This window comes from Trachurus japonicus, chromosome 13, assembly GCF_045865225.1.
Source record: "Trachurus japonicus isolate A0001 chromosome 13, Traja_1.0".
Lineage (NCBI taxonomy): Eukaryota > Metazoa > Chordata > Actinopteri > Carangiformes > Carangidae > Trachurus > Trachurus japonicus.
Genome location: NC_140919.1, coordinates 5,471,715 through 5,482,663, shown reverse-complemented (window position 1 = coordinate 5,482,663; position 10,949 = coordinate 5,471,715). Strand labels below are relative to the sequence as shown.

General features: G+C 47.8%; 2 protein-coding genes across 2 annotated transcripts; both read right to left on the bottom strand.

The window, feature by feature from the left end:
• Window positions 1-1,547: 1,547 nt before the first annotated feature.
• Window positions 1,548-6,955, bottom strand: LOC146975318 (uncharacterized). Its single transcript, XM_085794698.1, has 11 exons — window positions 6,817-6,955; window positions 6,657-6,716; window positions 6,507-6,575; window positions 6,349-6,394; window positions 5,275-5,827; window positions 4,863-5,190; window positions 3,712-4,513; window positions 3,367-3,573; window positions 2,866-3,221; window positions 2,271-2,776; window positions 1,548-2,184 (listed from the first exon to the last, which is right to left on the bottom strand). The coding sequence occupies exons 3-11, from the start codon at window positions 6,558-6,560 to the stop codon at window positions 1,548-1,550; spliced, it is 3,489 nt and encodes a 1,162-aa protein (XP_085650824.1). The 5' UTR covers window positions 6,561-6,575; window positions 6,657-6,716; window positions 6,817-6,955.
• On the bottom strand, window positions 6,822-9,143 carry LOC146975317 (uncharacterized). The gene is made up of 2 exons (XM_085794696.1): window positions 9,020-9,143; window positions 6,822-8,150 (listed from the first exon to the last, which is right to left on the bottom strand). The coding sequence occupies exon 2, from the start codon at window positions 8,145-8,147 to the stop codon at window positions 6,822-6,824; it is 1,326 nt and encodes a 441-aa protein (XP_085650822.1). The 5' UTR covers window positions 8,148-8,150; window positions 9,020-9,143.
• Between the last annotated feature and the right edge of the window lie 1,806 nt (window positions 9,144-10,949).

The following is a 10,949-nucleotide window of genomic DNA, read 5'->3' as shown; positions in this document are numbered from 1 at the left end:
GCTCGATGAGGAGTACCAAGACAATTGTGTCTTGGTACTCCTCATCGGGCTGTCACCACACACACTGGACACCATCTGATCTGTTGACTAACCTAACAAAAACCCAAACCCAAACCCAAACCCTAACCCTTTTTTTTTTACTAACCTGACAAAAATATTCTGTTTACTAACCTGTTTACTAAAAAATGTACTAAACTAACTAGTTTGGATCAGATAGTATCCATTGTGTGTGGCGACAGCCTGATGAGGATTACCAAGACAACTGTGTCTTGCCTACAGTGAAGCATGGTGGTGGTAGCATCATGGTCTGGGGCTGCATGAGTGCTGGCAGCACTGAGCTGCACTTCACTGAGGGAAACATGAATCTGTACTGTGACATTCTGAAACAGAGCATGTTCCCTCCCGCCCCCACATCTTTGGAAACCGGGCCGCAGGGCACGATGACAACCCCAAACACACCTCCAAGATGACAACTACCTTGCAGGGGAAGCTGAAGGTAAGGGTGACGGTGACTCTCCAGACCTAGACCCAGTGCAGCACCTGTGAGGCATCCTGCAGCAGAAGGTGGAGGAGAGCAAGATGTCCAACGTCCACCTGCTCTGTGACGTCATCGTGGAGGAGAGAGGGAGAGAGAGGACTCCAGCAGCAACCTGTGCAGCTCCAGTGAAGTCCATGTCCTGGAGGGTGAAAAGCAGTGCTAGTTAATAATGGTGGTCACACTAAACATTGACACTTTGGGCACAATTTAGACATGTTCACTGGCACTGTGAGGTGTACTCACTTTTGTTGCCAACTGTTTAGACATTAATGGCTGTGTCTAGAGTTATTTTCACTGACTACTTTAAGTTATATCAAAGTGCCATTTCTATAGTGTTGTCCCCAGAGTCATTTAAAAAAAAAAATTTTATGTTCAACAATTCAACTCACTTTGTCCAGCTCACTATGACGTCAGATCAGATGCAATATGGCTGCGTGTGTGTGTGTGTCAGGCCGAATAAAGCCTTCATCAAGCCTTTAACAGGAAAGATTTTATAAGGATTTACAAGTCAGGATCGATTCCCTGGACTTTGTGAATCTGAACGGGACTGAAAGGGTCTCCGTTCAAAAAGAAAAAGCTACAAATTGTCTCTGTGTCTTGCACATCACCTCGTTGTGTCTCGTCTTTCTGCTGCTTTATTTTCTGTCCTGTTAACACCTGAGCTAAAATCAGTAGCGTGGCACCTGTGTACTCATACTTGAAGGCTGATGATAGTCTCTGTACGTGTGTATTCGAGTGCATGGTCCAAACTGTAGTATGATTAACCCTGTGCCAAAATCCTCCTGAACAGCAAAATAAAGAGTTCAGAAGAAGAAGAAACCAACCATCACATAGAGACTTCAACCCCATTATCTGGTTTGTTGGTCAGCAGGATTACAGTAAAAAAAACAAAAAAAACAATCGCTCAATTAATTTGAGTGATTGAACCCACTTTTGTTAGCTACTGTACTGGGGAACTGTATTCAAACACACAATACAGTATATACACTATATACACAAGTTTACAATCTTATTTTTGTGCTCTCTGTTCCTTTAGCCACTCCTCCAGAGATTTCCCTTGCGAAGCCTGTGGACAAAAGGTGGCGCTGCCATGACGGCTATGGCCAAAGTCTTTAGTTTTTGGCTGTCCACAGATGCTACATGTATTGTACGCCACCCCTCTGACATACCTCCTTTTCGGCACTTCACCCTCCTCCCCAAGGGCCCGTCGTCGTCTGTTCCTCTCCGTGAAGCGAGAGACAGGAGCAGTAGATGCAGGACCAAGTGGAGCCGGGCCTGCACTGGCACCAGGAGCTGCCAGCACCAGTGACAGCGTGTTGTCGGGGTTACGGATGAGGTTCCCTAAATGAGCTGACACGGGCTGTGCAGTGCCTGGTGCAGTGGGGGTGGGTGCAGTGGGTGTGGGTGCAAGGGGGCGCTCCCTGGCGGCAGCAGCGGGCCGTCTGCCTGGCCGCAGGAGGGGAGCCTGTCCCTCCAGATTCGGAGGAAGGACAAACTGGTGCAGCGGGCCAGATGTTGGAGGAAGGAGCTCCAGCTTCTCCTTCGGGGCCGGAAGCTGGTTAGGCGCCACGGGAATTGGTTGATGAATTGGAGCCATTCCCTGGGAGAGGACACTCATCTCCTGTGTCTTCTGCCTCCGTTGAAACCTGAGAGAAGATCATTTATGTTAGACCAGTATGTGAAGGCTTTCCAGGGGTCACATGAGTGCTGCCAAATAACGTGCCTGACCTACCATTGAATGAGTGTCCTCTGATTTAGCTCAAAGAGCTGGAGCGTGGTCTCTGCCATGAGCCTTGGAGCATTGAGCACCAGTTGCCGGATGTGGTGGTAGCTGCCAAGGATCGTCGACCATCTGGGGGTGGAGACACCAGACTTCTTGGTTGGCGACTTATGCAAACTGCACAGCTTGGTGCATATGGCCTCAACCAAGCGACTGGTGCTGGGCCACTGTGCTGGACCCCCAGGATGTCCAATCAAGCAGCGCTTCACACTCTCCACACCCGGTGTGACTCCAGACCGCTTCGGCGCCTTAAAGCGGCCACTTGTCAGGCGCACCTGATGGCGAGGCTGATAGTTGACGTGCTGCTTGTCAACGTCAGGGAGAGCTGTCCACAGCCGCACGATCTCGGTCACCTGGAGGTCAGTGTAATAGGAAGCCTCACGGAGATCCACCAGGTAAACGGCGAGATCCTGGACCTTGTCCCACCCAGCGATCCCATCCGGTCCAATCACTGCTCCCTAATAAATTAATTGATTAATAGTAATATACTGTATGTGAAATAAAATGTAATTGAGATTGGATTGAAATAGTTATTAAAGTGTCTTACCTGAGCCTCGTCTACATCAGCAGGTGATGCAGGGGTCTGAGGAAGAGAGGGCGGAGGTGGAGGAAGAGGGTGTGAAGGAGGCAGAGAAGAAGACGGCCGAGGTGGAGACGGCGGAGGAGGTGAGGCCTGAGGACTCGGTAACGATGAGGGCCTGCTTTGTAGAGCACGGGAGGGGTCGCTCTCAAACAGCACAGGAACTGTGATGTCCTCGATGTGCTCTTCAACAAAGCCCTCATCTTGGATGTCCTCATCATTCACTTCCTCCACCAGCCTGTCCTCCTCCTCTGGGTTCTGGAGCACTGGAGTCAGCTGCTTGCCGGTCTGGCTGTACAGGTACTCCATCCCCAGCAATTCACCTAGGGAAAAAAAAACAGAAAAAGGAAAGTATTATTAATATAACATCCAATACATTAAAGGTTACATTGATAAATACATAGTGTTATTAAAGAAAAAATTAATTAAGGTGTTTTTTTTCATGTTGAATGGGGGATAATTTCTTACCCGTGTACGCTCCAGGGGTGCGATAGCGCTCATCCCAGCATCTCCCTAGCACCATTTGGCTGAGCTGGTCCACCGCCTCTCTCAGAGCACTGCCGTAGGAGCGGATGGAAGGTGCTCCCTTTACGGCATCCTCCATCCGGTCATCATTCCAGCGCATCAGCCCATCCAGAAGATACGCCTGGAAATGCGCATCACTGGCACTGGTTCCTGAAGGTGAAATACACAAAGAGGCATGTCACATTTGTAAAATATATTTACTACATATGATATGAAGTATGTACTGTATAAAATAAAGCCAGACATAGAGAAGAGGTTTAAAACTAGTAACGCATATGTATGCAATACCTGGAATAAATCTATTTAGGTGGAGGTGAAAGGACTCCAGGGAGGTAGAGCCACGGGCACACCTGTAGCAGCACAGCTCCACGTCGCCTTTCTTCAAGGTGCCCGTTTTAATGTAGAGCTGGAAGTCTTCTGGGTCTTGGATACAGCCAAGGTGTTTCTGCTGCTCCTTCCATATCTGCTGGATCCGTTCGTGGTCCAGCAGAGGAACACCCAGAGTGTCCTTCCCACTCTCGCTGTCAAACAGACTGATCAGTGAGTCGATCAGTCTGTTGGTCTCCGCCACCCCTCTGGTCCTCCTCCTGCAGTGCAGCGCCAACTCCCTCCGGTTGATGCGAGTGGTCACCGCCTCCTTCGAGATGTGGCCAACACTTCTCGCTGCCAGCTCACCTTCCTTGGCACGGCGAAGAGCAGCAACATCTTCCGGGTCCCACTCGAAAATGCACGTGGACAGGCGTGCCATGAAGATGCCATACAGGGGGTGAGCCTCAGTGGTGACGCCTCCAGCAAAACGGCGCATGAAATGCCAGATGTCAAGGCGCACTTGAAGCTCATCCCACCCTGCAAACATGGCCTTCACCCGACAAGGGCCATGCTGACTGCAGCAGTCTCTGTCCACGTACATCACCTTGGGTGGTGCCTCACCCGCCTCACTGTACCGCTTCACCAGGCCAGCTGCCATGGCGTCAAGTGCTTGTCCCTCACCAGCTGTCAGAACCGAGACAAGGACTTGACCGTACTCGTTCCCAACATTGGTGCACCAGGCAGCTGTACCTGCAGCAGCACCAGCGAGTTTCTTCGTGACCTATTCAGAAAAGAAAAGCAGTTAAAAACTGTGTTACTTGTAAAAGTGCAATATTTAAATCTCTGTTTCTCCGATGCTGCTACTATGCTTCCTGGTGATGATGATGATGATGATGATGATGATACCTGAGGCTTCAACTTGTTTGATGTTTTAAGTTTTTAGTTTTAGTATGCTGTATGTATTTTGTTTTATTATCATGAGGAAGTGATTGTGTAGTGATTGTGTGCTTTGCTTTTGCTTTTAGTAGTTGTACAGTAGTTGTACTGTTGATACAATGACATTAAAGACTATCTCTATCAATCTATTATGTATGCACTCAAAATTCTGTATATGAACAGGGCTGTGATACCTTTTTGGTGGAGTCCATCTTGAGGACAGAGCCAAAGATGGAGGTGATTTTGGCCTTCACCTCATGCAGCCGGCTGAGAACGTCCCTGGCGTAAACCGCTAACAGCCACTTGGGCTTGGGAAGGGCAGGTAAGCAGGGAGGCTCAGCAAAGACGGACGGGCAGACAACAGTGGACCTTGCGAATGGTTCGCAAGCTGTCAGGTACTGCAAGACACGCTCCATCCACGCCTCGCTGTGTTGTTCCTGCAGCTTTTTGTAGAGCTGGGTCACACTGTTGCCCATTGTCCTCTCCCTCATCATCCTCAGCACACGGATGCCACACGAGTATCTAATGAAAGGAAGGAGTGTAATGTCAAAAAAAAAAACACACATATAAAAGCACCAATAATGGTTGACATTAATTATGAATTACCTGTAAGTGAGCAAAGCTGGAAACTTGCTGCGGTGGCCCATATCCAGCTGGCCTAAGATGTCTTCAGACCAAGCAGGATACTTTTTGGAGCAGCGTTTGCACTCCAGGTACTCAGTGGCAAGGTCAAACCACCCGTCGATGTCCAGCACCTTCCGCACTGTTCTGTATATTCCTGCAGCTGTTAGTCTGTGCTTGCCGCAGGCTGGACGAACACAGACCAGAGGAAACAGCCACATCTTCTGGGGCATCCACAAAAACAACGGCCGGCAGAAGAAGTGGTCAGGCGAGGCGGGAGGCTGGGTGTGAATGAGGGCGGGCTGAGGAGGATACCACCAAAGCTTCAGCTGTGACACTAGCTCTGGCTTGCCGGTACGTGGGGTGGCCTTGAACAGAGTGTGCCGTATCCACTCCTGCTGGTAAGGTGGAAGCTGATCCTTCCAGTGACTGGGAAGCTCAGCTGGCGGTTGATGAAGGAGAGGTGCTGGTTGATGAAGGAGAGCTGCTGGTGGAGGAGGATCAGCACAGGCCTCGCGAGGGACCGTGGCTGCAAGAGCTAATGAAGGAGAAATGAATTAGGCTGAATGTTGGTTTTGATAGTAATATGTCATAAATGCAACTCACCAAGTGCCACAGCGCAGAAAAACTACAGAAAGAAACTGAATAAATAGTACAATCTTAATAATACTAGTGTTAAAATACAATGTCAATAATACTAATGATGAAATACTACAATGTTAAGATTAGTAGTAGATAGTGTAGTACATTAAGTAATATTAAGAAGCAAAGAACCCAGTGTAAGCACATGGAAAATTATGCAAAATGAATTCACAAGTATTAAGGATGCCCACAGATATGAAACATGCACACAGACACAGTAACAACTACTATTGTAATAATTAGAACAACGACTGTCCACCATCCCAGCGGTTCAGAGGGAGCTAAAGTGTGAATGAGCGGAGCATACAGTGTAATTGTGAAAAAGGGTGTGGAAAAAAAGGCGTTAAAATTCAGGTTATGGATTTAGAGCACATGGGTGAGTGGAGTTAAGCAAATAACACAAAAAAACAGCGACACCTTTGTACATCTTTAAGGTTTGCATCCTGGTTGATGTGGTTTTATGCTGTATTGGGAATAAAAATATATTTAAAACGTAGAAATGTTCCACAAAATAATATTCTTAGTGTTGTCGCTAAACATTCACATCATATTTGCATTTGTGTCATATGCCACACCTGTATTAAGCTGTGCCTCACATTGCGCTGCAGCAGATACCATTTCCTCATCATCAATCTCGGCAGGGTCTGGAGAGGAAATGTTGAAAGTATTAGGCCTACTGTTAACAATACACAGAGACAAATGTCTGTAAGATGGTGCATACTTACCAGAAGGGAAAAGCTGCCGGGGTTTTGAAGGTGGAGGTGAGGTGAGGTGCGGTGCTGGAGCTGGAAAAAAGTAGACAAGTTTGTATAATCTGTTAAAACGCTACAAGCTATACATGTAGGACTGCTGTAGGGGAAATTCAAAATGAACACTCCTACTCACAGAGTTTAACTGGTGACAGTAACTTTTTCACCAGCTGTGAAGGGGACAGATTTTTCCCACGCGCCAGCAGAGATTTCACAGTGGCGGGCTTCCATGCGCCACTTTGGAATCCTGCTGGAGGTGCAGAGGAAGTGGAGGCTGAAGACGGGAAGGCGGAGGCTGCAGGTGGAGGTGCAGCGGAGGCCGAACACGGGAAGGCGGAGGCTGCAGGTGGACGTGCAGCGGAGGCCGAAGAGGAGAAGGCGGAGGCTGCAGGTGGACGTGCAGCGGAGGCCGAACACGGGAAGGCGGAGGCTGCAGGTGGACGTGCAGCGGAGGCTGAAGACGGGAAGGCGGAGGCTGCAGGCGGAGGCTGCAGGTGGAGGTGCAGCGGAGGCCGAAGAGGAGAAGGCGGAGGCTGCAGGTGGACGTGCAGCGGAGGCCGAACACGGGAAGGCGGAGGCTGCAGGTGGACGTGCAGCGGAGGCCGAACACGGGAAGGCGGAGGCTGCAGGTGGACGTGCAGCGGAGGCCGAACACGGGAAGGCGGAGGCTGCAGGTGGACGTGCAGCGGAGGCCGAAGACGGGAAGGCGGAGGCTGCAGGTGGACGTGCAGCGGAGGCCGAAGACGGGAAGGCGGAGGCTGCAGGTGGACGTGCAGCGGAGGCTGAACACGGGAAGGCGGAGGCTGCAGGTGGACGTGCAGCGGAAGTGGAGGTGGAAGAGGAGAGAGTGGAAGCTGCAGTGCGTCTCTTCAAGACATACGTCTTGAAAAGGGCCATGTTGGTGTTGGGCCGGGCATCAGCAGTCTTCAGGTAAGTGATGAGGGCCTGGGCCTTCTGGCTCTGGTCCTCATAAACTTCCTTCATTGAGTGACCCTTAAAATCTCCGAACTCCACCATCAAGCAGCCCTGGTCTCCAGTGTCCTTGGCTTTCCTCTGCATCTCCTGCTTACGGCCTAACTTCTCCAGTTCCTCCGTCATCTCTCTGATCTGAGAGGCATATTCCTGGAACAGCTGCTTGTTCTCAGACAGAGGGTTGGCCTGCATGGTTTCCTTGGACATGCTGTGCAATAAATACAGAGCATATCCAAGGCTGTTCTCCAGGAGCCATCTAAACCTCTGGCCCTGGAACATGCCAAACTGCAGCTGGCAGTGAGCCAGTACCAGGAGCATGTCAGCTGGGTCTCCACCATGACCAGTGACAAAGGTAGTGGCCTCTGCCAGCACCTCCTGCTTGGGTTTGGCCCTTCCAGACCCGGTGTTGGTGAGGGTCTTTGCCTCCTCCGAGGGCGCCATCAGCAGCCTGGTTGAGGTGGCCGACTGGCGACGAAAAACTGGGTACGCATACATTATCTGAATGAAAAAAGAAAAGACTGTTAGCTCTAGTTATCTGAAAGATACCTGTATATGGGTCAAAGATGAGGCACAACATTTTAGTGTCCCCACTTGATAAATCACATAAAATTATAATATGTGAATACTGTATATAATTTGGTACAACACTGAAAATGTGACATTGCAGTAATTTTTGCAAACAAACAAGATTAGCAATTAATTCTGATTTAGTGTACATATTTTCTTAATCTGAGTTTATTCACGCGCCGAACAACACCCCTTAGCCGTGGTATAATGAGCATATACCACGGCCTGTCGTGATATATTGCTTAAACATCACATAAATTATGGTAAAATCTCTTGTCCTACATAACGTTACATACAGTTTATCGTTCATACGGACGGGAATACAGTTTATCACTCATTCATATGGACGGGAATACAGTTTATCACTCATTCATACGGACGGGAATACAGTTTATCACTCATTCATACGGACGGGAATACAGTTTATCACTCATTCATATGGACGGGAATACAGTTTATTGTCCATACGGGCGTATTGTGCCATCGAACTATTAATAAATCATTGCTCTTAACACACCTGTGCCTACAACCGCCGACTCAGTTAATCACTGCGATGATGGTGAAGTTACCTGTCCTGTTTTCGGCCGTTACCGGCCATTTTGTACCGCTATTACACTGACGTTACTCAGCGGCTTCCCCCCCCCCACACATAATTATCGCATATTAGCCGATTTTTCTAACTTTACTTTTTAATATTTGATTCTACAGTTTATATTAACTTAAGTGACACGTTTTTCTGTTTATTTACCGTCTAAAACCGTAAAAGTTTACGTTAAATAACAGAGTAATTCACTACTTACCAAATCACTGTCACAGACGAATTGTCAGAGAGGGAATGATCGCGAGATCGGCGGCAGAAAGATGGCCAGATAGGGAAAAATCGCGAGATCGGCGGCCCTGAATGTAAGCCGGAGCGGGAGCAACGTGATTGGTCAAAGTCGAAAGTAAGCCCAAAGTAAGCCCACAAGGAGGGACGTGATTGGTTAAAAGTAAGCCCACAGGACGAACGTGATAGGCTGATGTGGGCTTACTTTGGGCTTACTTTGGGCTTACTTTGGCGGACAAGGCAGGATGCAGTAAGCGCAACCCCAAGGTCACTGGTTCAAATCCAGGTTGAGCACTCTTGTTATGAATTCTGCTCCCCTCCATCACCCTCAATTGGTTACAGGTGGTCGTTAAGAGACGCATTAATTGCTAGTGCCACAGTTTGTAACTTGCTGTTAAGTGCTTTTTAAATCATTTTAATTCACCAAAAAATAGTCACAGGTCACAAAAAAGTCCTCTTCTTTCTTGGTGTGGCTAATTTCTGCACTTTCCTTACCTTTTTTTTAAGCAGGAGCCAGTGATCCTCTTATTAAAGGTTTTCTTTGCCCCTCACATACTGTCTCTGCCTGTAGCCTAGTGGTTAGCTTGCTGAGCTGGAGACCTGAAGGTTACTGGTTCAAATCTTGCCTCAATAACAATTATAGTGAATTATTTTCCCAGTCGTCCTCTGTTGACTTCTGATAACTTGCTTCAAGTTGAAACTGCTGCTCTCAGCCTGAAATTCACAGACATTTTCATTCTAAGTCATTCAAGCTTGACTCTCAAGCTTTCTTGGTGTTGACACAGTGTGTTTCCAACAGGTGCAGCTCGTTAACTTCAGAGTGAGACAGAGTGCAGCTCATCAACAGACAACAGTCTTTGCAACAGTGTGTACACTGTGGCCTAGAGGCAAAGGCAAAGTCAAAGTCTTCTGACCATGAGATTGTGGGTTCAATTCCTACCTTGGTCAACCATTTGTATAGTCATCACTGCTTGCACTATTTTCACAAAAGTGTCCTCTACTTACTTGTTGTGGTTAATTTCTGCACTTTCCTTACTTTTTTTTTTAAGCAGAAGCCAGTGATCCTCTTATCAAAGGTTTTCTTTGCCCCGCACATACTGTCTCTGTCTGTAGCCTAGTGGTTAGCTTGCTGGTCTGAAGACCTGAAGGTTGCTGGTTCAAATCTTGCCTCAACAACAATTATAGTGAATTATTTTCCCAGTCGTCCTCTGTTGACTTCTGATAACTTGCTTCATGTTGAAACTGCTGCTCTCAGCCTGAAATTCACAGAAATTTTCATTCTAAGTCATTCAAGCTTGACTCTCAAGCTTTCTTGATGTTGACAGTGTTTCCAACAGGTGCAGCTTTGGGCTCGTTAACTTCAGAGTGAGACAGAGTGCAGATCATTAACAGACAACAGTCTCTGCAACTGTGTGTGCACTGTGGCCTAGAGGCAGAGTGGAAGTCTACTGACCATGAGGTTGTGGGTTCGATTCCGACCTTGGTCAAACATTTGTATGGTGATCACTGCTTGCACTATTTGCTAATTCTGCAACAGCGTTCAGCTGCTTTCAGCAGTCACACCATTTCCATTCTTGGAAATGCTTTTTCTAGTTTTTTTTCATCTTCCGGACGCTTTTTCGGTTCGCTACTAGTCCTAAATCATATATCAAAACATGCGTCCTGATCGGGATCGGTGTGCTATTACTTTTCTCAACAGTTTACGAATTTTTACTTTTTTACTTACGTCGCGAAAAACTGCGCAAAATTTTGCATGTAAGTCAATGGGACGGGCGGAAAAAAAAGAGCGAAAAAGACCAATCATTGGAGTTTAACAAACGTCTACTGCTCAGGCATACTTTCACCTAGAGACTCCATTTAAACTTTAAACAGTAGACACAAGTCTTGTGTATTGTCGTATTACT

What these genes read in the sequence shown, in the direction of transcription:
- LOC146975318 (XM_085794698.1), bottom strand. Translation starts at nt 6,560, where the DNA reads ATGATGAGGAAATGGTATCTGCTGCAGCGCAATGTGAGGCACAGCTTA. An exon ending in CCAGCTTTGCTCACTTACAG is followed by an intron (nt 5,191 to 5,274) that starts GTAATTCATAAT and finishes TCCTTTCATTAG; the next exon opens with ATACTCGTGTGGCATCCGTG. An exon ending in AGATGGACTCCACCAAAAAG is followed by an intron (nt 4,514 to 4,862) that starts GTATCACAGCCC and finishes TTTTCTGAATAG; the next exon opens with GTCACGAAGAAACTCGCTGG.
- LOC146975317 (XM_085794696.1), bottom strand. Translation starts at nt 8,147, where the DNA reads ATGTATGCGTACCCAGTTTTTCGTCGCCAGTCGGCCACCTCAACCAGG.